Source organism: Chamaea fasciata, unplaced genomic scaffold (assembly GCF_029207755.1).
Source record: "Chamaea fasciata isolate MVZ Bird 193981 ecotype frontalis unplaced genomic scaffold, bChaFas1.0.hap1 SCAF_10, whole genome shotgun sequence".
Classification (NCBI taxonomy): domain Eukaryota; kingdom Metazoa; phylum Chordata; class Aves; order Passeriformes; family Sylviidae; genus Chamaea; species Chamaea fasciata.
Genome location: NW_027094095.1, coordinates 10,440,513 through 10,467,099, shown reverse-complemented (window position 1 = coordinate 10,467,099; position 26,587 = coordinate 10,440,513). Strand labels below are relative to the sequence as shown.

General features: G+C 37.8%; 1 protein-coding gene across 2 annotated transcripts in view; it reads left to right on the top strand.

Annotated features, from left to right (window-relative positions):
* DENND1B (DENN domain containing 1B) overlaps positions 1-26,587 on the top strand; it is a 145,728-nt gene that overhangs the window by 62,107 nt on the left and 57,034 nt on the right. Inside the window, exons 5-10 of one of the 2 annotated variants that reach the window (XM_066192280.1) lie at positions 1,195-1,314; positions 10,244-10,313; positions 12,152-12,232; positions 14,821-14,880; positions 16,659-16,712; positions 19,701-19,811. In XM_066192280.1, the coding sequence (XP_066048377.1) occupies positions 1,195-1,314; positions 10,244-10,313; positions 12,152-12,232; positions 14,821-14,880; positions 16,659-16,712; positions 19,701-19,811 (496 nt within the window). The remainder of the gene's footprint in view (positions 1-1,194; positions 1,315-10,243; positions 10,314-12,151; positions 12,233-14,820; positions 14,881-16,658; positions 16,713-19,700; positions 19,812-26,587) is intronic. The other variant, XM_066192282.1, reaches the window with a different exon arrangement.

The window sequence follows — 26,587 nt, the reverse complement described above, 5'->3', positions numbered from 1 at the left end:
TGTGCACAGAGCCTCCAGCCTAACCCTGCCAGGTGTTTCATGGTGTAAGGAGAAGCCAGGCCTGGCTGGTGGAAGCTCCAAGCCTCAGAGTGGGACACAGCTGAGCAGAGAGGGTGTGAGCAGAGGCAGCCAAGGTCACTGCTGGGAGCATTTCTAGTGCTCCCACTGAGCAGCTGCTGCTGGGTTTATGTGGGAGCCTCCGGCCACAGGATGTGCAGAGGTGCTGAAACCACACTGCACATTTCATGGCAGTCTGCTCTCTGCAGGGAAGAGCCAAGTGCAGAGATGTGGCAGAGAAAGCTGCAGGGGAGCAGTAAGACCTGGCTATTGATGGCTCTGTGATGCCAGGCACAGTGTGCAGCATCCCAGCTACCCAGAACCGGAGCAAGGAGGGACTGAGCACAAGCCATTGAGTATTTGCAGTGTTTAAAGAGAGCACCAAGTTGTTCCAGGCTGTTGAAGGCAGCTGAGAAGAGTGCTTGTTGTAATGATTTGAGTTTAATTACTTATTTAAAAAAAGTCCATTAATTTATGGGTGATTTTATTGGACTAAGTGTGTCTTCTAATGTTGTATGCTCAGCACAGGCTTTTGGTTCATCCTAGTCACTCTAGGTTCATGAGGGGCTAAACCAAACTGAGAAGAGACTCTACAGGCTGGGTAGTGGTACCGCTTAGCTAATCTTTAAACCTTTGTCATGCACGTGTTAAATAGTATAAAATACCTGTGTCCTATGTAGCTTCCCTTGCCCTTTGATCAGCTGCTACTTTCTTTTCCCTAATGGGGAGATTTTTCTATATTTTATTTTGCTGGAGATTTAAAAAAAAACTCAAACAAACCAGCAAAACCCAACCAAAACCACAACACCCCCCACCCCACCACATATTACAAGGGATAAATTAAAAAAGTATTTGTGCTCTCTGGCTGGTAGACTGAGGTCTGTGTTGATTTTCGGCTTCTCTGGGAATTAATTTTCAGTGTGGTCATCTAAGATTGAACCAGAAATAGCAGGTGTTAATCATTACTTCAAGGTTCTTAGGTATTCTGCTGTAGAAGATGATGTACAAATTGGGAAAGAGAACAGCAGACAATAGAATTGTATTGAGGATTGAGCATGAAAATACTTGAGACCATTACCTTAAATGCTCATGTTTTATGTGATTTAATGGTTTTATGCTCTGTATCTGGTTTTTCAGGGTGTCCCAAAACCAAGTAGGACAGCATTTCACCTTTGTGCTCACCGACATTGAAAGTAAGCAGAGGTTTGGATTCTGCCGTTTGACGTCCGGAGGCAAGGTCTGCCTCTGTATTCTAAGGTAAGGTGGGACAATGAAAATTGAGTCAGTGAGTGGCTATAAAAAATACAAGAAGAAACTTACCTGTTACAAATTCTCTGCTAATATGTTTAACTTGGCTCTCAGGGTACTGCTTTTCTACAACAGTGTTACCATTGCTTTCACATAAAAAGTGGCCCCAAGCCCCATATGATGGTAATCTTTTGTGAAGTGAAATAATTTTATTTAAAGAACATGAAGTCTCTGCTTAAAAACAGAGAACAATACATTGCAGCCATAGATGCTTGGACTTTCATGTGGGTATTTTTACTTTCTAATCAGATCTTTGACAAGCACTCTGTCAATTCAACAACAAAGTGCATTATTCTGTATTCCTATCCTTGGAAAGGAGATTTTTGGGTGTCTCTTCCAAGTTCTTTGTCCAGACTATATCTAGTAGAATAAACACCAGATCCAGAGAACTCACAAGGTAAGAGCACGCTGTTTTGTTGCAGAAGAGACATTGATGTTGGGGAGAATGACCCCAAAGAAATACTTTTTTTTCCTCCCTCTGCTTTTTCTTTCTTCTCTCTTAAGATAATTGTTTTGGTAACAAAAACCCCCCATTGTTTAGCTGTCCTAAAACCATTTTAATTAAGTTAAAGGCAGAGTTATCTGATTGGAAGACAAATTTGCCACTTCAATTAAGAGCCTAGCAGTGTGCAAGCCCCATAGAGGAGACGGGAATAACCAGTTCAGCAGCAAATAGGAAGAACAAAATTGAATTTAAATTGCTTTTAAAAAGAGAATCTCCAAACACAAGAGAGGAGGAGCCAAATGCATTGACAGCAAAGGGGAAAGAGAGAATTTTGGAGAGTTGGGTAGGAAGAATATGGGGAAAAGCAGATTTTCAGGTATTTGGACAACATGGAAATCAGGTAGTCATGGAGGGTGGGGTGTAATGAGACCATGTGAGTTAGGGAGAAAAACTGAACATCAGCTTGTGAAAGGATTATCAGTAAATGAACACCGAGGGGGAAAAAAAAGACCAACCAATATAGAGACTTGTGGAGTAGTGCTTAAAATTATTGGAAAGAGCACATCAAGATTTTAATGAACTTTTAAACAGATGCCATACCAGTGTTGAGGGCCAGTACGCAGGATGTTTTTTGGCAAGTAATTTAAAAATAAATGTTTGCTGTAAATATTGCAAAGAAAAAGAAAATATTGCCATATAATGAAAGTAGTAAAACAGAAATATTTTATTCTGAAAATTAATTTACTTTCTGGGATCCTTGAAATATGTCTTTAGTAATACCTCAGAAGGATTTAAGTCTTAGGCTTTTGGAATGTATAATATTTAACCCTATTTTCTGTGATACCTTTTTTTAAAATATACCTTGTTAAAGCCCAGAGTGAGAATGTATATCTCTGCTTTTATCTCTTTTCTCTGAGTTCATCTTTTCTTCCCTCACCAAGCTAGAAACAAAATTTTTGCTTTGCTTGTGTGGTTGTAACAACATTTAATCAGTTATGCACACTCAAGTACATTTAAGTACTGTATGGAGTGCTGCAAAGCAAAGGATGTAAATTCTCAGCTGGTGTGAACTGGGTATTTCTTTTAACATTTCCCCATGGACATGCATGAGCTAAAGATTAGTCAATGGTCTGTTACTTGGTAGAAATAAGTAGGAAAATGAGAAGTAGCAAGCTGTAATTTTTCACTGAACTGTATCCAAAACATTGCCTTTATTGCTTTTATTGTAACAATTTCAAATTTACAATGCACAGCTGAATGCATAACAGCGCTAGCTTCACGGCATTGTACTCGTAGCTGGGTAGTCTGCTTATCTCCAGAATATGTGTGTGTGTGTTGTGTTGTGTTTAGCTCAGACAGAAGGAATGCATCTCTGTTTCCATCTGATGTGTTCTAGTAGCCAGTCTGGTTTTTGCTCTGAATTCCAAGATTCATTAGAAGTGACCAAGTGAAAGAAGACTCACTAAGCAGATTTCTTTGGGCATTTTATCTGTCTCTCCTTTGCATGTGCTTATTGTTCTTAAATTAACAAAAACCCCCAAAAAACAACAAAAAACCAAACCAAATGGATATACCCCCTCGGAGAAGAGAAATATAATAAGACTGAGACTTCTACAAAGACAATTAGAGATAGTCAATTACAGAAAACTTAGTTGAATTGTCATAAATAACTGAAATTTAACTAAAAATCTCTAAAGATGAACAGGAACAAGCCAGTCAAAGTGATTGGAAGGAAATATTGTAGAAATTTGGGTAGGCTGATGAGTGGGGAGCAGGACACAGCTTTTCCCTTGTGCATTTCTTTTGTGGATAGTGCCAAGCCATGTGTTAACCTATGCCAGGGCTTCTAAAGAGATAGAATTTCAACTGCTGAGTGGGATTCTTAACTGAAAGCTGAAGTAAAAGTTGCTTGTCCTCAGGTTTTACACCAGCAACTCAAAGCTGCATGTAAGATTAAAGTCTTGTGGTTTATGGGACTTCGCTCTATAATTCATTCTCCCTCTGAAACACTAATTAAAGGAAATTATCCCTGAATTTGCAGCCATGTGGTCTCACATTAAACTGGATAGTTTGAAACGGGAAATGTATTTTTACATTCAAAATTCCCCTATAATAGTTTTGTGGAGCTTTTTTGCGTTTTATATACACATGTATGTGAATTGTCTTCCAAATCAGAATGTATTGTTCAAATACTCTCTGTGTTTATGAAGTGAAATAAAAATTTCCCAAGGTAGCTTTCTCAGGCATTTTTGTTTGAAGAACTTAATTGTGATATTGTATTGTCTAGAATGAATGTGCAGAACTTGACTGCAGTTGCCAAATTCGAAGTACTAAACCGTAAGATGAGAAAATAACTCTTGGAATATTTCTCCAGAAATGCTCTGTAGTTCCTTTGCAAGTTTTATTTAATTTAGTTCTTTTCATTAAGCCGCCTGGCTGCTTTGTGAAGCTCTCGTTGTGAATCCTGCTGTGTCTCCTCCTCCCTGTCCACAAACTGTTGAGCTAATGCAGCCCTGTAAGACAAGGGATACACAATAGGCATACGGTCAAATACCTTGTTGAGCTCATATCCTATACTGGATCTTTTATCCTAGTTTTACTTTTCTTATTTTTGGGTAGTAGTGTTGCTAGCTGAGGTTTGAAGTGGCGTAGTAGAAACTTGAATGTCTGCTTTTGAAAAATAGTAGACTTAATTCTTCTGGGTTTTGTTTTTAAGTATCACTGCTGCTTGCAGTAGAAATAATACTTTCTGTGTTTACATGAAATTGATTTTGAATTACCTGAATGGTTTTAGTATAAAGTAAAAATAATTTGAAACTCTTGATGGACTCTGAGATTGACCTTAGGTATGCAGAGGAACACAAAATGCATCATTAAAATGCTGAGTCTTAGATTTTATTAATTTTATGACTGTAAAATTGTCACCTACGTTTCCAAATGAAATACTCTAATAAGGAAGACAGGTTTATGTGGTAAGGCTTTGTAGTTCTTCAGTTCAGACCACGCTTGAAACTTTTTCACTCTTCCTTTAGGCAAATCCCTTAGAAGCAGAATGTTTCAATTTTACACATTTTGTGTCAATTTTCCAGACAGAAAAGTAGCCCCTAGACATTAGACATTTAGCTACGGAAAGGCAGTTTCCTTAGTTTTATTTGATTACTAGAAGTTAGATTCCTGCTGATAGTTCAGGACTGTTAGTGGTTACCTGACTATTTGACAGAAAACATTTCCTCTCCTTTGTTTAACCTTTGACTCATGAATGTAAAAGTTTTATCAGAGCTGTAGTGGAAGCACCGGTGAGGTGGAAGTCTACTTATGGCAACAAGGTTTGTGCGTGACTTTGAATAAAAGTCTGAGCTCCTGCCTTGTGGCTCATTTGGATTGAGAGAAAATGCTAAGTATGTTTTTAATTAACCATGAGAGATCTTGGTCTTTTGCTTTTCTGACAGACAGGGGCTGTACTTTTAAATAAAGACCCCTGTATTCTCCATCAGGGAATATATATCTATGAATATTGTCTTATGTTTTTATGTTTCTAGGAGAAATATTTAGAGAAACTGTGGTATGTTTTTGGATGTTGTCCTGTGCTTGTCTTATGTGTTTGTTTTTCAAACAGTTATTGATTGTAACTTGAGGAATGCAAGAACAGTGGCTACAATTAGAGAAAAATAAATAAGAAACGAATAGTGGTTGCATAGTTTAAGAACTGAAATTAATTTAAGCTTCTGAATACATTAAAATTGAATGTTAAAGCCCTGATTTTCCTCTAATTTCTCTACTCTGAAGGGGCTTTATTGATAACCTACAATAACCTTTAGACACTTTCATAAGACTGCTAATTAATAATGAAATGTACTGACTGTTTATAAATAAGCTGAGTTTTTTCTGATAATGGACTTTAATTTTGATTTTATCTGTTGTTAAGATAGCTATTAGTGTACACCTTAACACATTAAGGTACATGTTAGCGTGTCAGGTACATATTAATGTACATATTAGTGTGCCACTTCTGAGTTAGGAGGAGTAATGTGTTACAGGTCTCCTCTGTCAAATTCAGCCACTTAAAAACTATGTGTTTCAGGTAATGCATTTCTGTACTTGAAATACTCTGACTTGAAAAAAAAATAGTTACCCAGCTAATAGATGCTGATGGACATTTGTGTGCTGGATGAATTTTCTGTACATATATTAGTTCTACTGTGCTAGCAAAGATCAAATAATTTTGCAAGATGTGTTAACAGGACAAGCTGAGAAGAGCCTTTGACCTGTAATGCTTCTGGATTTTAGCTGTCATACAAACAAATGCCAAAGAAGCCAACGAGGCCAAGTGCCGAGTACTGTCCTTGTGTCACATCAGCCCCATGCAGCATTCCAGGCTGGGGCAGAGTGGCTGGAAAGCTGCCTGATGGAAGAGGACTTGGCAGCAGCTGAACAAGAGCCAGCAGTGCACAGGTGGCCAAGAAGGCCAGGGGCATCCTGGCTTGGATCAGGAATAGTGTGGCCAGCAGCTGCAGGGCAGGGATTGTCCCCCTGTAATTGCACTGGTGAGGCGGCACTTTGAACTCTGGGTTTGGTTTTGGGCTGCTCACTTCAGGAAGGACACTGAGGGTCTGGAGAAGGTCCAGAGAAGTATAACAGAGCTAGGGAAGGGTCTGGAGCACAAGTCTGGATGAGGAGCAGCTGAGGGAGCTGGGGGGTGTTTATCCTGGAGAAAAGGAGACTTAGGGGAGACCTTACAGCTCTTTATAACCACCTGAAAAGAGATTGTTGCTAGTAGGTGTCGGACTCTCTCCTGGATAGTAAGTCATGGGACAAGAGAAAATGGCCTCAAGTTGTACCACTGGAGGTTTAGATTGGATGTTAGGAGTAGTTTCTTCATTGGAAAGGGTTGTTGAGCACTGGAACAGGCTTCCCAGAGAGGTGGTGGATTCACCATCCCTGGAGGGATTTAAAAGACCAGGTAGATGTGGTGTTTGGGATGTGGTTTGCTGGTAGATTTGGTGATGCTGAGTTGATGGTTGGACTCTGGTCTTTTCCAACCTACAAGATTCAGTGATTCCATATACAATTCTTCGTTCAATATGATATACTGGATAAAGATGTAAAGCCCGTATCAATCAAGTGTTTACCTACGAATAAATCTGTTTACTAGAGTAGTCCAAATCAATAAATGGGATTATTAACAAACATGCTTCCAAAATTAGCCTATGATAAAAGAGGATAAAAGTGTTGCTTGACAGCCTTGATGATTTAACAAATTGCAAAGAGCTTGTACTTGGTCTTTGAGTTGGGAATCTAAAGCCCACCTGATGGTGTCTTTATTATGAACAAACACAACTGTGTTTACTTTTGAATGCAGAGATGCATTGTATATGCACACATTCAAATCCACTCTTTATTGTTTATGAAAAAAACAGGTATAACGATTCTTTATTCTGCTGAATTAATTACAAATAGCAAATACATAAAAGAAAAATACAAAGGAAACTTTTTTGCTTTCTAGTGGATCTTTGTAATATTTTGTTGAAGAACATTTTAATTAGAAATATTGACAAAAGCTTTTGCAATTAGGGCGTGCTACCGAAGAACTGAGGATTATCTAGAAAAGAAGCAGAGGACAGGTTCTGGCAGCCTTTGGTTTCATGCTATATAATGTAATGGAGTACTTGTTTTGATTTCCTTATTTTTTCAGGTTTAAGAGACATGTTGAAATGATATTAACCTTGTGTCTGTGGTTAGGCTTAAAGCAATTCTTTTACCATTCTTTCAGCTCATAAAGGACACTGACTTTCATAAACTGTGGTCAAGTAGGATGTTTTTCTTAGCGATTTTGTTCGACAAACACATGGAAGTATATCATCAACCTGGTGTTGCTAAGGGAAGAAATTTCTGTGCAAGTACTCTGGTCAGCATGTCTTGCTGTATGAAATAAAAATCTCCCTTGACTTCCTGTTAGGGTTCATTAATTTCAAATAATTAATTTGACCTTTTTAAATGCTTAAAAATTGCATTTAATTTTTCTTTTCTCAGTAATAGCGGAGCTGAGATCATGCATATAGAAAATAAGTATAGTTGATATTTTATTGACATAAGAGAATTTATTTTTTATAGAATGCTGTTCATAAGTGTTCATTATCAAAAATAGATGATCAGATGAGATTTTGAAGTATTCTACAGCAAAATGTGCTGGGGTCATGTATACTGTTAACACAGAGGTGATAGCAAGAGACTGGAAGGCCTTTAGGTAGTTTTACCCATTTGTGTCTGCAGTGTTATAGAAATAATTTGTGATTTATACCTACCTTGAACCTTGACTTTGACAAAATGCTAGCGCAGTGTTGCAGTCCCTGCTGTAATTCCAGGTTGTGAAGCTGTTCCACAGCTCTGACATTTGCAGAAACTCTGAACACTGCAGTGAACAATTATTTCTGTTTGCCTCTGCTGTTTCAGTGATGTGTAAAACCAGGTTAGCATGATTTGAGAAGATAATAGAACAGGGGTCCTAGGTGAAAGAATGCTCAAAGATCAGATGTTTTAGGTGCTGATATGGTGGGTGTTTTATGAGAGCATGGAATGTTCACACCTGTAAGCAGTGAGTGGCCTTACAAAGGTGCACTAAAGTAAATTTTATAATTATATTAAGAATATATTGAAAAAAAAATGTAATAACGTCACACCTTAACCACTGTCAGCAATACCGCACATTAAAAATGTCGGTGAGCAGTAGGAGGTTGATGTTGTTTCGATTAATAGCCAGCACAATGTATGGTAAAGTGTGATAAAGACATTAATATGGTGGATTTAAAAGAAATAATTAAATCATCGCCTTTGTATCTTTGGCTTGGCAAGAGTAAATTCATGGTGGATTTTTGTGGAGTTTATTTGTTTTGGGTTTTTCTGCGTTGGTTTTTTTTTTTTTTTGTTTGTTTTGGTGTTTTTGATTTTGGGGGTTTTTTGGCGGTTTTTGGGGGTTTGCTTTTTTTTTTAGGAGCCAGTAGTTAAGCATTTATAAAGACAGCAAAGACTGCTGGAAAGTGTATTAACTATAACTGTGTTTGGGTTTCTGCTGTGCTTTTTCTTTACCCTATGAATCAGGATCTGTTTCTAAAGCCTTGCCAGCTGCGTACTGAGAACAGAGGTGTTACAAAGAAGACATAACCCTTCACTGGACTCACTGCACAAAGCAGTGCTTGGCTTCTCTACCAGCCAGAGTTTCCCCTCACAGCTTTCCTTTTCCTGCAAGGGAAAACATTTCAGTACTGCACACCGGGCTTTGCAGTTGCAGTTAGCATATTTCCTGGAATATATAAATTTGAAGTTTAAGGTCTGTCCTCAGCGTGCACTAAAGCCTTTAAGAAATACATGCTTGTGGATTTACGCTGCATTGAGGAATGAAGTCTGTAGTAGTGTTATATATGGGTATGAAATGTTCTGTAAACCTTTCAGGCACTATTTCCTTTCCAGCTCACCCCTGTAATATCAAACAACTAACATTGTTTGTAATGTTACCTATTCAGTAATGTTTGTGATAAAATTCTAACAAACATGAGGTGTAACTTGTAAATAAGGCATGATTTATATTGTTATTATTTAGTTTATCAGACTTAGTATCTGAAATACTGATGGTGGAAAGTTCTGTAGTGTGTGGTCCCTGATGAAATCACTGTTAAAGGTAACTTCTTTAGAAGATGACAAATTGGAACTGATACCACTGTGTTTGAGTTTCTTGTCTTACACTCTTCAGTTGTGTCTTATTTGTCTTGGATTCTGTTTAACTCGGTGAGAGTATTGTGCTCATGAGCTGCTGACTTGTGTTAAAAGTCTCTTAAATGTAGATGTATTAATGTGCTTGTGTTTGCAATATTGGTGAATATTTTTATTTTTTTTGGAAGTTAATTTTATCTATAGAAATGACTTTATAGGGGAACCAATATTCTTACATATAATGTGACATCTCTACTATTGCAAAACATTGCACCACTTGTCAAGTAGGGGCTACCTGGTCTGCCCAAAGTTGTTTTTCATTCTCCAGGGAAGCAGCAGGTCTTTCAGTTCACTGGGCATAGGAAGATGTAGAATTTCAAAATTGCAAGTAACTACTGAAATCTGTAACATTTAATGATAGTAGGAATGAGATTAGAAAATGTCCCAAATGTTTTTTTGGTGCCTTGAAAATACTAAGAACTCTGAGTATTATGAGTTAATCTGCCCTTAATGGAACTTCATGCAGGTCTCCAGCATAAAGAAACCATCTATCTATGCTGTCTATCAGTGATGTACCATTGAATTTCTGGGAAAAAGTTTGATATGCTTTTTATTTATATGTAGAGATGTTATAAAAATGTGCAAGTCAGATCAATCATCACAGTATCTTATAAGCACTGAAAAAATACATGGCTATTTTATTAAAACACTGTTTTCCTCCTGTTTTAGTTACCTACCATGGTTTGAGGTATACTACAAGCTCCTAAATACGCTGGCAGATTATTTGGCTAAAGAGCAGGTAATTTTACATATTCTAGTTCTTTGTGTAAAATGTTTTCCTTGAAATATTAGTCATCATTTCAAATACTGTAAAGGGATTCTATACTGTCTAAAAGTTTAAGGTTTTAGTAGGATTTAGAAGTAAGTTTTATTCCTCTTACTGAAATTCAAAGAATCTGAACACACAGCTTCCACAGTCACTTGAATCCCACATTATTCTAAAAAAGCTGCTGAAAATATACCTTTATAATGTGTCAGTCTCAGCATAAACAGGTCCTGTGTGAAGTGTGAGTCGTGTCACATCACTGGAGAGCTGCATGACGTATTGATTGTAAACTGTAGCTCTCTGGAACTATCTGAATATCAGCTGCAAACACTTTTGTTCAGAGCTGTATAAAATATGATGTACTGTTTCACCCTTCGTATTAACTAAAAACTACCTCTCGTAATTCTGACATCTCAAGTAGCGAGACAAAATTTCTTGCAGCATTTGGTGAAGAATCGTGATAGTTTAGTTTGCATATTCATGAGCAATTAGAGGTATTCCAAGATTACGCAGCAAAGGGGCTACTGGCATCTGTCTTTACTGAGAACATTAAAGCTATACCTTTCTGCTTTATATTACTGTATTAGATTTCAATTAAAAAAAAAAGCATCAATATTTTGCCATATGCTGTATACTGGAAAAGCTGACATCTCAAAAATACATGATGTATAGAATAAGCAACAGTTGTGCATTATAGTAAAGGAACTATAGAGAATGATGATACTTTATGTAAAAAGATAAATAGGAAAGTTTGGTTTTAGCTGTGTGATTCAATGAAGTGGAATATATATAAAATCTTACAGATGCTATAATTAGACCTTGGTTTTGGTCCATATTTCACTGTAGTAGAGAAAACTGTTACTAAGGTTGTATTTGAGAGAAGGGGATAGGGATTTTCTTGGTCACCAGTGCTGGCATTGCAGTTATTACTTTGAGCAATTTGGGTAGCAGGGTTTGTTGTTTTATGTGGTGAGGCAGCTGCTTTGGTAGGTCAGAGAGTTGCAGCATGCAGGGAAGCAGTTTGTTCCCCTGCCTGGAGCCATACCTGTGCTGAGGAGGCTGTGGGAGGATGCTGCTCCCTCCTGACCCAGGCACTGTTATCTGACCTAAAGCTGGACCCAAACCTTGTTCACAGCTGTGAGGTCCAGTAGCATCCTCTTCTTACAGGGAGAGGCAGAAGCTTTCTGTAAACTGAAAACAATTTGTTTAAAAGCTGTCCCTGGCTTCTCACTGATACTTGTAGTTTTACTTTGGCAACATAAAGAGTTTCATTTCTGTGAACAAAACCCCTAAACTGAATGAAAACCCCAAACCAACAAAAGCTCCTATCACTTCTCTTTCCTAAGTAAATATCCCTTCCAGAGACCAAAGGGACAGATCCCAGTTAAACAAGGTAGCTGCAAGTACATTTTAGTAAACCTTATTAACCGTTTTATGTGTTTTGATGAGATATATTTAATAAAATTTTAGATAAACATATATCATGGCTAACAGTTTTAGGAAGATGATGTCCAGGATATACAGACCAGCTAGACATGGTACCCCAGTTTTCAGTTGCAAATGATGTGAGTCCCTTAAGGAGTGAGTGAGGAAACATGTAAGAGATTGACTTAACTTGCAGATACAATCATTTTATGAGATAGAAAGCTGGCCTGAATGTTATACTTAATATTTAAATACTTCACTATGAATTACAATTGTTTTGGTTATTAAATTTTTGTATCTCTTTGTCAGTATGTAGTTTGATGCGTAGAAAATAGCAATTAGTTTTTCTATGTTAATTAATTACCTTTAAAATGTATTCTCTACAGGAAAATGACTCAAATGATTTGTTGGAATCATTGTATAACCATCCTGTGCCAAAGGCGAATGCTTTAGTCAGTTTAAGTGTGGTAAGTATTTTTTCTGTTTTATTCCTACTGACTATGAAATAGTAGGTAAAGTTGAAAGAAAAAGAAACTTCCTCAGCCCTTTGAAAGAGTAAATTTGTGTTGCTTCCCATCCTTAACTGGCTTGGACAACTTTTTTTTTTTTTCCTCTGTGCAGGGTAGAGTCTGTCTCTGTCTCATGTTGTTTTCTAAAAATTGTAGTCATAAAGAAGCAGAAATTTGAATTCTGCTCTATGGATGAGAAAGTAAACTGCAGTGGAACCTGACAGTGCTAGAACTACTTTTTTGTGCTTCCAGCTGTTTCATGTAGACAATTTTGGTTTCTCCTGCTGTGCATCAGGAGACACTAACTCAGTTTTATTGCCTCTTAAGTCTGAGTAGGTACAGTTTCAGGATTGGTCAAAAGTCTGTGAAAGCTGGCTGCTTTCCCGTCCTTTTTCCTAGTTTTGCTTAATCATACAAAAATGCTGTAGGAAGAAGAGTAGAAGTATACTCTCTTATGTGAAACTTTCAGCACATCTCAGTGAAATAATGTTTCTAGGCCTCCTTTGCTTTTGTGCTCCAATTTTTTGTGATGCGGGATGGGATGGTGATAGTGGGGCAAGATGGTGTTGCTGCAGAAACATCAAGAAGTGGATATGCCATTGTTACAGTTCCTGAAGTTTTAACCAGAATTAGCTTGTGGATGCATGTTTAAACACATTTGTAGAGCTTGTGTGAAACGTGAAGCCAGCACAGAATCTCTGCTGAGCCTTTGTGCACGTTCAGAGCATCTGTAGTTACTGCACTTGCCACAGTGTGCAAATAGCTGGGCCTTGGTGGAACCATCACACGTTGCAGGACACAGAAAGAGGTGATTTCGTAAAGGCTTCGCTTACACGCATACTGAAATATCATTAGATTATTTGTCTTCACCTTATTTGTGTGGTTTCTTGTGAGTTTTAGCTCATGTATTTTAGAAATAAGCCCTGTACTTCAGTTCAAGTAAACGCAGGTTCTAGAAAAGCATCTGGCCCTATTATGAAGGCAGGAAAAATGGAGTCTACCACTTCTGTTGCATCAGTTACTGATCCTTGCTGCTTAACATAATGCTACCTTTATTTTAATTTTCATATTTCAGATTCCTCGTTTTTTCACTAGGCTCTAGAGACCTAATATTTTCCCACTTTGTACAATGCTGATTGACTGTATTTGAAAGTCCTTCCAGACTTGTGTGTTGTTTTTCACCAGAACAATGAACTGGATTTGAGGCTGCAGTTGGAATTGTTTCTGTTGATATGTTTTTTCTTTCTGTTGTCAGTGTAATGTTTCAGTTCCTAGCACCTTTGCCAAAAATACTTCTGCATCTCAAATAATATTTTGCTGTCATTAATTATAGTATTACAACCAATTATACTTTGGCAACTCTAAAATGCTTTATAAAATGTTCTTCAAAACTCCCTGGTTCAGAGGGACATAGAGAAGTTTTAAATACATTTTCCCTTGTATTTCTCACAAAGTTCATCTTGTCTATAACTTGCCCACCTCAAAATGAATGTTGTGGGGAATGTGGACATGGGTGTCTTGGTGAGTACAGCTGGCTACACTGGAATGACAGATTGCTTGCTATGAAGTCGATACTTGTTGGTTTTACTTCAATGTTGTCTGACTTTGAAATTGTTTTTTCTCAATTATGCCTTTTTTCCAGTTATATCAAAGAGTTTTGTAATCTTTCTTGCTGAACAATGGCTATCGAAATGCAAACCTCTTGCCAAATTCTTGGCTCCAGGGACAGTCGAGCAAATACTGTGGGTTGAGATAGGGCAGAGCAGAGAGGAGGAATGGGTCAGCTGGAATCCCAATGCTTCTTGGACCTAAAGGCATCTCTGTTTTTGTAATGCCACAGGGAGCAGGGAAATATTTATTGCCACTTGGAGTTCTAGTCTTTTGTGCTGATGTTCCTTTCTTGATCCTCAGATATTGTAGAAAAGCTAGACTGGAACCATCAGTAGTAACAGACTTAAATTACAGTCTGAAAAATAATTGTAGAACTGCCGTCCTGAGGTGGCTTTTCCTTGTGCCAGGATCAGTCTGGTTCAGATTTCATTCACTCAGATGTGCTGCAGGGTAAAGGCTCTTGAATGCTGCAGCAGGGTTTGGGTGGCAGACCACAGTGGTTCTTAGGATTGTGTGCACATAAGATGCATAAATTACATTGAGTATCTGGATATGTGGTGTTTCCTAGCAGTCTTTGGACAGGAAACACCAAAATGCTTTTGTCCAGTTAGGGACCAAGTTCTACTCTCACCTGTAGGTCCCAGTAAAAAATACTCTGCAACTGAAATTTAGGAGGTGGTCATTTGTTCTATGAAACCTGAGGTTAAAAATTATTTAGGTCACTTTTTTTGTTTGTTTTATTTTCTTTTTTATGTTGTTGTTATTGGGATGGCTAGCTAAGTCTGAATTCAAATGGGGGAGGAATAGGAGGAATGAAACTTATTTTCAGCCAGTATTTTAAACATGGAGTATTACAAGCAGTACAGCCAGCTTTGGCCTTTCTTGTTGGAAAACTCAAAAGTCAACTGTTCAATCTTTCTCTCATCTTGCATAAGAACCAAGAGATGATTTTTACAAGTGAGCAAGTTTTGAAAAAACAGCCTTGTCTTGTATCGGTGAGTTTAAAAGGCACTGACTATCTAAAACCTATCATAATTAAAGAAATAATCACCTGCTGTAGTACATCTCTGATGATTTGAGGCTCATTTATACCTGTCCTTTGGGGAATTCTGCTGCTGTCTTTGGCCTAAAAGACCCATCTAATATTAACGTACCTTTTCTGTTTAAATCCAGCTTCAGAGCTCTGCGTGTGTGCATCATAATCCTTTTGTAAAAACTGCTACAAAAATCAAACCCTTGAACTGATGAGCCAAACTTGCATTCTTCAGTGTCCTTTTTAGAGAAAACTTTATACAGGACAACAACTGTTAATTTAGTATCTCTTCCAAGGTCGTTCATCTTCCTAAGGGAGTTCACAAAGATGTGCAAGGACTCCATACCACAGTATTTTTGCTACTTTATGACTGTTAATGACTGCAGTAATGGCTTTTGCTTCTTATAGCTCTGGCTTCCTTTTCTGTTTAATGAGTGAAATATTATTACTTTGTTAATTAGAAATAATTACTTCTCTAAGTTAATAACTTCATTACTCAGAAATCTTCTGATAAATATTCTGTGATCTTATTACGTATAGGGACTAATTTTCTGTTCTCAGTATACTTCTGAAGAATGGAGGCATTCTGTCTGAATCTAATCTCAGTATTTTCCTCTTCTTGAGAGGAGAAACATATTTTTTTTTCTGTGTTGATGTGAAACAATACCTGTGATATTTATTGTGCAATTGGTATGATGTTTATGGGATGCCTTTTTAAAGCAAATTTTTTTCTTAAATTTTAACTGTTGCCAAATGACCTAATTTGTGGGGAAAATTTTCTATTAAATGTATCAAGCTGGTTTAATAAGTCTCCTACACAGACTTAATAGTATTAATTTTTTTTCCTTGAGTGCAAGACACATTTAAGTCTTATAGACTTTGTTTTGGTATATCTTTTTCAAGTTTGACTTGAGAACAGGCTATGTCTTTGTGTTGCTAATTATAATTGTAAAAATATACTGTAAAAACAAAAAAGTGAATAAACATAAAAATTCTGTAAAAAACAAAAGCTAAAAAATCAATAATAATCTTATTTACTTAACATGCACTCATTTTATTTCCTTCTTCAAAATTTAGACTAACATGCAGAAATGCCTTAAAATTACTGAGCTAAATCCATGTCTGATAACTAATAAGAGCATTGGATTAATGAGAGTTAATTTACATTACATCTGGTTTTAGTTTAATCAATTTTATATTTATATCCTAGATGGCCTCAAACTAAGATGCATAAAATTGTTTATGTATTTTATAAATGATTGCAGAAGCTCAGGCTTCAGATCTTGCATTTTTGTTACCACATTTTTGATTCAAAGATGTTTGGAAAGAAAATTTATATCAAGTAATAATATTTCTATTCTAAATATTTTTCTCGTGATGGTTTTTGTTTTCCATTCTAAATTTACATTTTGTTCTGTAGCATTTTTTGTTGCAATTTTTAATTCAATGCTTAATTTAATCAATGCTACTCTCAAGCTCATGGCAACATTTAAAGCTGGCTTAATTTCAGTGTTATTTCAAAACTGCAGCCCAGCATTTGTGCTTTGCTGAACCAGAGCTTGTCATTTCATGTCATGATCTGCTTAATTCTTTGTCTAGAAGCAGTAAGAATATTATTAGAAAAATGGCTATTTGCTTAAACACAGATGGGGTTGGAAATCCTAAATGCTGGGTTCTTATGGAAAGAATTTTTTTTTCCCTGTGTGCATAAATTATCAATTGTTTTTTCCCATCGATTAGCACTCGTATTTCATTACTCCTGATATAACTGGATTGCCAACCATCCCTGAAAGTGTAAGTATTCCATTTCTTATTTAATCTCATTTTGGGCTAGGCTGAACTTTTGCTTTTATCAAGAGATTTTTTTTTTTTCTAAGACTGCTTTTAGAAATGATTGATGTCTGTTATTGCAACCTTTAGCTGGTAGTTACTGTTGCATTCATTAACCCATTTTTACAGCATTAACAGGGCATTTCTGACCACTGCTATATCCACCCTTTGCTCATAGTTACTTGGCTTCTTTGCATTTACTGGGATTACTTATATAAAATGAATTCTACTTCTGCACCCCGTGTTTTATTTGAATACTTGCTCTTTAAACACTGCATTACTCAGCTGCAAATTCAGCCATCAAGATATGTAGTCATTTTTTGTGCAAGAAGGCATTGTTTCAGGCTTTTTGAAAACATGCTGTATACTTGGATGCAGACCAAGCACCAAGAACAGGGGGTTTGGGGCTTTTTTTTTTGGTTGTTGGGGTTTTTTTTTTTCTTTTCTTTATGAAGACTTGCATTCCGTAGATGCTAAATCCTGGATGGTACTGTGAGTAAATTGCAAATGGGAAATCTCAGATCACGTTCTCTGTGACGTTTTTAGCTAGAAAGCAATTCAGGAAAGAGCTTCCCCTTCCAGCCTCTAAATCTGGAATTGTCTATGGCTGCACAGGTGTGTGGTTTTACACTTTCAAACAGAGACCTCCTTTAGAAGTGAAGCCGTGGGGGTTCCCCAAACCATGCAGTGCCCCAGAGCTCGTTCCTGGTGGATGATGGTGTCGGGGCATGCAGGGTGGGATGGGCCAGGGAAGGACACAGAGCTGGGAAACACGGGTGGAGAGGAGCAGGAGGGTGCTGGTAGCAAGGAGGAGGCCTGAGGAACATCTGTGCTGCTGGGAAGGACTCTGAGGAGGTGGTATGGGCCATGGTGCAACTCAAGAAACCAGGGGAAGTTGCTGGATGGAGGGATAAAAGAGAGGACAGTTGTTGCTAGGGTAGGACAGGGCTTAGTTTTTAAATGCATATTTTCATCTGTTTCACCTAATGTTTTGAATGCCTGTCTTTTTTCATCTCTTAACTTATTATTTGATGTTCTACTAAAATACAGTTTTGGAGGCTGGAAGGTGTGTTATGGGCTTAAATTGAGGAAAATATGGGAAAGCATCTAGCTGGGTGCGGGGCTGATAAAAGATTCTGCAATGATGCCAGCGTAGATTTATTTTACTGGTTCGAGAAAGGTTAAACAATTTTAAGATGCCTTTTTATAATTGTTGTTTACTCCAGTAATAAAAGTCTAATTCTTTCAATATGAATCAAAATAGTAAGGTACTAATGAGGAGTTAGAACATGCAAGGAGTGCAGAGATGAGGTAATTACAGGAATTAATTAATAATAATAGCAATAAAATGAATTTTTTAGATTTTCTTGTAAGGTTCACATATTTCAGAGGCAGTAACTTTTCAGCTCTAACAAAGAAATAACTGTGACTGTCTCCCCAAGATAAATTGGTCTGTACGAGATTGTGAACTGTTTTTTAACACAGCTTTTTCGGCACAGAATCAGCACACTGTTATCAACTGCGGTGTCAGAGGGTGTCCAAGGTGAATTGGACTGAGATTCCCATGGTGCATCAGCCTCTGACAACCCCTTAAAAGTAACATTTGAAAGACCCGAGGTTTTTCCTGAAACTGAGTGTTTGTAGCCCTAAATCTCCGGTTTTTATCTCTTCCAAAATTTTATGCAGTGTGGACTGAGAATAACTCTAATACTCCATGTCTTGAAATTAATGATGGGTTTATGAATTTGCATGAAACTGGATTGACCACTGGATGCTTGTTTGTCTTTTCAATTTTTTTTTTTGTTGTTTAATGTTGCAATATATCCAAAAAGGAAGTCACCCCACTCTGAAGCTTTTCCTGCTCATCTTGCCCTGGCTGTTTTTTCAGGGCTAGGTGATCTTGCTGCTGTGTGTTGGCCGCAGCCGGAATTGAATGTTAGTGTAAAATTCCAGTGTTGATGTCTGTCCTTCTACTGGGGCCTATCCTTGATAGACCTCCTACACGAACATTCAGTAACAGTGTTGTCCCTGAGAAGATATGAATAGCAGTTCTGCTTGCAGATCTGATGATGAATGTGTGAAATTAAATATTTTGCATATTGGCTGTATTAGTATATTTTCATACGTGCTCTCCAGTGTTTACAGAAATTTGCTGTTTTCCCAGGCAATTTTGCTGGTAGCTGTTTTAGCTTATTCAGAACTTATGTGTCTCTGGTGCTGTGCCCTGCAGAAATAACAGTTACATTCAAGTGGAACACAGAGATCCCCCCCACCCTTTTTCTCTTTTTCCCCCACTTTTCTGATGTCTGAACTATTAATTGGAGGTGCTGCTTTGCTTCTGATTAAACCCCACAGTGGGATTATTACGAGGGGTGGAAAGGGTGGCTGCAGGAAGAACCCAGTACCTTCCACCAGTTCTGCAGGATGTTTGATGTCCTGGCACACACAGCTCAAGCAAGAGCTTGGTGTTGTTCAACAAGCTGTTTTGCTGTACTTGAAATGGAAGAAAATGTGTTGACTTTGAGAGAGCCTGGCAAAGTAGCAGTTTTATTGCTGTAGCTGTGATAGGACAGTTATCACCGTGGTGAAAGGTCTGTTCCTGGGCTGGAAGTAATGGTCACTTTAAAACCATCTGGTGATATTGATATAATACCAATCTCGTATTTTTTTGGATTTGAAAATACGAAAGGGCAAATCTGAGTCACAAGTGTAATGAAATGAACAAAATATTAATAACTTACACCACAGTTAACTTTTCATTTGCTTTAAAACCCAGTTAATTATTTTTAAAGTGCACAAATTTTGGTGCAGAGGGATTTCTTTAATAGTTTGGGGTTGGGGGTTTTTTTCCCACCTACAAATTAGACAAAAATATTCACAAGTAATACATATCAAATGTTCCACTTAGCTACCACTGTTGCTATATTGTTAAGTTTTTTTTTATTTATACAGAGAAACCTCACTGAATATTTTGTTGCTGTGGATGTGAACAACATGCTGCAACTTTATGCCAGTATGTTGCATGAGAGAAGAATCATTATTACCTCCAGCAAACTAAGCACTGTAAGTACTTCACACATCTCCTTTTAAGTAGGATATATCGAACATTTCACAAAATGACCTGCAGACCTTTGTGGTTTTAGATATGTTCCATGTGCACTTATAAGACAATATCTACATACTCTTCTAATATATGGTTTTAGTCTGGCTCTTGAAGTACAAAAGTCTGATTTATGTAAGACCTACTCAGGTACATTAAGTCAGGTTAATTATTTTTCTTATCAGGAGATGAGAGTTCTTTAACTCTCCCGAGTTCATTTCTCTGACTTCTAACCTAAAAAGAATTCTTAAGGGCTATTATAAGATCTTTATTATTCACTTGTGGCTTATTCCATTGGAGCTACTTGAAAGAAATCAAGGATCCCTAATAATAGCTGCTCTCCTAACCTGGTAATAGGTAGATTCATCTTTGTTAGAGTGGTTTGGGAGTGCACACTGTAATATCTCTGATTTGGAGCAGCTCTTCAGACTGTCAATAATGTACAACTCCAAATAGCAGTTTTTTAATTAAAGGTTTTGAGCTACTGTCGACATTAAAATGTTTCTTTTCCTTCCTTATACCTACTTAGGCAGCTTAATAAAAGAATGTTGCATTTCATTTGGAAGGTGTACCTAAATATTCAGATGCTATTTTATTTTCCTCTTCACAGAACCTTACAGATTTTTAAAATCCCCTCTATTTTTAAAATAGTCCCAAGTCAATTTTGCATCAGTACAAGATGGTTGCTTTATAAGCAAGTTTTAATCACAGAGTATAATTCTTAAGCAGAATCTTTAGCCTATTAAGCACCGTTACCTAAATTTTTCTGAAGAATGCTGCATAAAACATTTTGTTTAATATGCTGTCCGTGGTGGAAAATCAATTCTTTCTTTCTGAGCACTGCTAGTTGCACTCCCAAATAAATGAACACATGGGTAAGGTCGGATATAGTACTAAAATTTACTGTTTTCGAAGACTTACAGGTGCTGTAATGAGTGAGAATTCTTTGATTATAAATAGTGGATAAATGTCCTTTCAGTTTTTTTGGGTCAAAAGTAAATTGAAGATGGAGAAGTTTCAGAATTGCCATAAAAGGCTGACAGGTTTTACAGTTCTAGATGCAGTAGGAAATATTTCATTGCCTTATTATTTTTTTAAACAGCACACTGTTGGGTCCCTGGGTCTGTGACCAGCACTGCAGTTGGGGCAGTGCACAAAGGCAGCCCTTTCCCAGTGCTCTGCAGGGTGTGCAGCTGAGTCAGTCCTGGGAACTGGAGTGAAGCAAACGTGCGGTTTGCAGAGGCTGATTGAACAACTAAAAACCAGCAAAATAAACACCAAATTAATTTATAAAATCTTCACATTACTAGTCTATGATAGGTTTTTTAACCACCAAACATTTTTCTTTTCCTTAGGAAATTTCCATATTTTATTATGGGTTTTTTTTTCCCCCTTCTCCATGCTCCCCTCCCCTTCCTGAAATGGATAGGGGAGGAATTGTGCATTACAACATAGTAGTAAGACCTGAATGGGCAAATAGATATTGAAGGGAAAGCCCTTTCAAAGAACCTGTCTTAGCAGAAGCTCACACGTGGCAGCAAAACTCTGGAGTCAGAATTTTTTTCACTTTGCCAGTCTGAAACACAGCTTGCTGTATTTGAAGGGAAAAAAAAAGGAAAAAAAATTACACCATTAAAAAACCTCAGCTCCAATGGTGCCCCAGTCAGCCCTGTTTTACTGCTCCAGAAGAGAAGAGATAGGAGTTGTGATGGCAGCTCTGAGCCTGTGAAAGATTCATTCTGCAGGTGAGCACGTGTCCGTCTGCTTGACACGATTTAGAATCACCCTACATTTGGATCTGCTTAGGACTTGTTTTTGTTAGGCTGAACATCTCAGCTGGTCTCTATTGCTATGATGTGACAAGAGAAGAGGAAGTACCAGAATTAGTCTCTGCTGATCTAGATCACCTTATTTAAATGATCAAATTTCTCTTTGGAAGTCATTACACAACAACAGATAGAATATTTTGGTTGTGAGAAACTTCCACTTTGTTTACACTTTGGCTGTTCCTAACCTTTTAATAAATTAATAGCCATCTTGCTGGTGTCTTCACTTGAAAATAATTTATGTCACTTTCCAGATGTTTGTAGTGGTGTTTGGATGTCCTGGAGAGTGCCCCCAAGCTGTGACTGTAAATAGTAGCTTGCAGGTCAAATCCAAACCAAGAGAGCACGTCAGCTTAGCTTTTTTCCAGCCTACTTAAGTCATATTGCCACATCATGCTAGATCCACTTTTGATACAGGATTGGTTAATTTTCACTTGTACTAGTGAGTTCTGATAAAACAGAAGAGTATACCCGGCTTATTAAGAGCTGCAGTTCACAGAAGTGCTGCCTGCTCATCTCTTTCGTGAACAGAGCAGGGGTGATGCATGGCTTGCTTCTTTACAGAGCAATATAGTTTAAAAAGTTAATGAAACACTTTCCAGTATTGCCTCTAAGAATTTAATTGAATTGCCAAGAATGATTAAGTGTGTTTTTGGCAAAAGATATTTCTTACTTAACATGGGGATTGCTTGATGTAATACAGTAGCAAATGGAGTGAATTTGGACATCAGCCTTTGCAAGCTTTGTGCTGTTTTACTGTTGTATACAAAACACAGCAGACTGGTACTTTCTGTTGCAAAGTTCCTGTTTTAATATTCCTAAATTACAGCTTGATACTAGAAAAGATTCCTTGTTCAAAAATAGTGCAATCAAGCATAACTTTCTGTTAAGGGACTTGTGTCTTATCTTTGGGGTTAACTGAATATCGAGTGTTTATGTCAGTTCATGAAGACTGGCTTGTGATGTCACCTTCAAGATATCAGCTCTGTTTTGGTTCACTATCTCAGGGCACTGACTGATAACAAAAGGCATAATTCAAGGCCTTGCTCACTTTCTCCTTGCCCTTCGTGTGGGGGCCAGGAATGGAAAACTGCACTTACTTATGTTCAGGAATTCTTTGTCTACCATTTTTGCCCTATTAATTTCATACTGTCGTTATGTTCAAGTGTAAAGGAATATAGTCCAAGTATGGAAAAAAGGGAGCAAAAAGTGATGCTATATTTAAAAGGATTTACTGTTGAGGAAAAAACAAAAGAAAAGAAGGTTGTCTATTTTCAGTTGCTGAGTAGAGTTTTTTAATTAAAAAAAAAAAAAAAAAAACAACAAAAAAACCATCAGGAAAAAACCCATCTTGAGGGTGTCTCAGCTTATTTATTTCAGCCAAGCAGGCTTTGTTTTATCTTCAGATTTTTGCAGTTGTTGTGTTTTCCTTGCATCTTCCTTTAAATTGATTTTCTGTGGGTTTATCCCCTTTAAAAATTCCTTTGATGTAGATATTTGTTTGCTAGTCCTTCCAATTACTACCAAGATACAAGTGGAAACTTCCCCACTCCATTTTGTTGCGACTTCTGGTCATTATTTGCCCTAACTTGATTCTTTTATAAGCTTAACTTTCCAACCATTTTAATAATGTGATTATCACCAACCTCACAGCTTGCTTCAGGCTTAGTGTTAGTGTGAGATGGCTTCAGCTAGCCTGAGAATTATTCTCTGTAAGATCTGTTTGTAGCAAAAATTACCATTTGTGGCTTTTGAATGGTAAACTATGAAAGAGAAACAAATTATGTGGCTTTGGATTAAGCAAGAGGATGAATGAAACAAAGGGATTGATCTATTCACAGAGGTGGCTGTTAGTTATTTCACTTTAGCAGCGAAAGGAAAACCTTTCCTAAATGTCAGGCTGTATGTTCTTGCACTGTACTGTTTCCTCGCACGCCAGTGCATCTGCATGTATTCTTATTAGTTGCATGGAGCTGTATGAGTTTCAGTACAAATAATTTTTTAGTTCAGTCTTTCTATAAATTATTGAAGGGCTGGGGTTGGCTTTTCCAGGAAGGCTGAGCTACAGCACTGACTTTATGCATGCTGGAGGCAGGCCCTAGATGTTTTGGCCCCAAGTGCACCTGCTGTGGTAGTCTACCAGAACATCATACCACACTCTCATGTATTCAAAGCAAAGGAATAAATCATGATTTTACAACAGTGCATCAGTTGACTTATTGCTGTTTTGTGACCGGAGGTAGGAAGGATTGCTGTTTAAAGCCATGTCATCGGTTCTCAAGTCACTCAAGCATGTAAGCTTGTCATATGCCTCTGTAATTGTACCTCTGCAGTCTCTCCCTAACTAGTCAGCTGGGGCTGTGTGCTCCGTCTCCAGCACCCGGCTGGCCAGTGTCTGACAGGAGCTTTCTCATCAGCCTGTCAGTAATATGCTAACGAGGTTGGATCTTCTGCGGCCGGCACTGACAGGTGGAGGGAACGCTACACTTTAAAGCAAATGTCTAAACGTTACCTCCACTCTGACCAGGATTTGTTTCGGGTAATACAAGCCTGACGTGTCTCAGAGCACGGTGCTTATGGGTTTATGCTTGGCGCTGGCTCTGGGTTTCTTTGGTAGCCCTAAATATCAATAAAAGGTACAGATTGATTTGTTTTGGTGGTGGAGGAGCATTGAATACAGTTGTGGAATCACTTTTACTGTTGCTTCCATGCAAAGAGAGCTTTCTACAGTTGCCCTCAGTGAACTGGACTGAGTGTTGGCTTTATTCTCTTTGTCTCATTAGCCTCGTTCAGCTCTTGTCACTCAGGAAAAAGTGTTACAGATTTAAAATTTAATTCATATCCCAAATCTATGTGACCTGGAAGTGTTCAAGGGCTAAATTTAGTTCTTAAAAGTCAAGAAATGGATGGGAATTCATCTTTAACTTGCAAGGCAGAACGGATATTCTGCTGATACTCACTGTGCTCCCAGAAGCATAATCGGAATTAATTCTGGAATATAACCTCACTTGGGCCATTTGGTCTGGAAGTAAGTGTCAAGTGGCATTTTATGTTTTGTTTTTATAGTTCATGTGTAGGCAGTCTAAGACAAACTGGGCAAGGGTGTAAACTGTTGTAGATGCAGTTAAATTCCCATTGGGAAACCTGTAGGGAGCACATTTCCAGCAATGAGGCTACGGGATGTCAACATGGAATAAAGTGGGGTTAGAATATACAGCCAGCTCTGGAAAGCTGTCTCAATTTTGAAGTTTAGAATAGTTTTTCCCATTGCCACAATGTAACATTAGGAGAAATAATTGCTGAAAGAATTTGTGAAAATGAAATGTGTGGTTAAAAAAATCTTTTAATGAGGGCGGGAGGGGAAAACCCAGTAAATAGTTGGAAATTACTGTTACCTGCCATTTACGTAAAACATGAAGAACTCCATTACTGAGTTTTATAAAAAAAAAAGATTTAAATCCCAGACCTCAAAAATCCACACTATAGAAAGAAAAGGCGTGTAGACAGACAGATCTACAAGTTAGCACCAGAATTTAATTTTTCAGCACTTACAGGAAAAAGCAAGCTCCAAGACTGAATCGGTCTGGGGAAAAACTGTTTCTTTTTTGTATGACTTTGGGCAATTCAGTAGAAACTGAGGAAACTAAATGCTGTGTAGAGTCAGTTTGATTGTGGACAGTCAGTCTGCTGTGGGACTCTGAGAGAAGCCTTTAGGAACTGAGTCCTTTGTGACTGGGCTGAAGGGGAACTGAAAAGGGAAGAGCAGAACTGTTTCGTTGAGCAGAACTGTCTCAACTGCTACAAAAAGTACCACTGAAGTCATTTGGTGGCCATGTGAGGCAAAAGTGAGGAGGAGTTGCTGAAGGACGAATGAGTGTAATACCAGCCCTTTTTCTGGTGTGCTGGTATGGCAAGATTGCCCCTTTTCATACTTGCTACTGCTTTATCACTCTTTTTTTTTTGGTCAATTCACCAATAATAAGATGAACTGTAGCATCACTGGTGGTTATCTCTACTTTTGATACAGTAAGTTGTCTTAAGTAAGCCATTCACAAGGAAGTTTTTCCCTGCTGCCTCTTCGTGTATGGCAGAAGAACAGACCATGGAGTTCCTTTGGTGGAGGAAGTGTTAATAAAAGTGATTTTCCTGGAAGCTCTCTTTTCAGAGGTGAGAAACATTTCCAGAAGCCTCTCATTTTGTGGGGGGGTAGCTCTTCCTCCATGGAGATGAGTCATAAAATGAAAGGAAAAAGGAAAGGAGGCATCAAGGAGATGGTCAGGAAAAGGGACACAAAGATGTATGCATTTGTGGTGTTCTGTGTTTTTTTGAGTGGGGAAGAGATAAGGGAGTTAGGGAATAAATGAATGTCAAGATGGGAATAAACAAATCAAGAACATACAGAGATGGAATAAAGAAATTTGAGGAAAGTGCAATTTTTAAACATGATAAAACGAAGCATAGGTAGTTTATTATAGGATAAATGAATATCATAAGAGACATGTTATTAACCCTGTCTGTAACATGGTAGAGATAAAACCTGATGATGAATTTCCAAGAGTTTAATTTTCAACCCGTGAAAAATACAGAAAACCTTTGTGGTATGGAAATATTGAGTAACTGAATGAAGTTACATGGCTTTTTCTCTGCACCCACACCTACTTTGTTATATAGATCCCTCTGATTATCTCTATATGTGCCTGTGGGTCCCTGGTGTAGGCACAGTATGTCAGTGGTATTCCTTGTTGAGCACTCACCTGTCTACTACCACTTCAATTCTATTTTCTGCTCAGCTTCCGTTATTGGGAAACATGTCATTCTTGGAGCCATAGGCAAGGAACAAGCCGTGTCTGCAGTCTTCTCTTTTCTCTTCCAAACTAATGCACAAGAATGATGCCATAATGCTGCTTTATGAA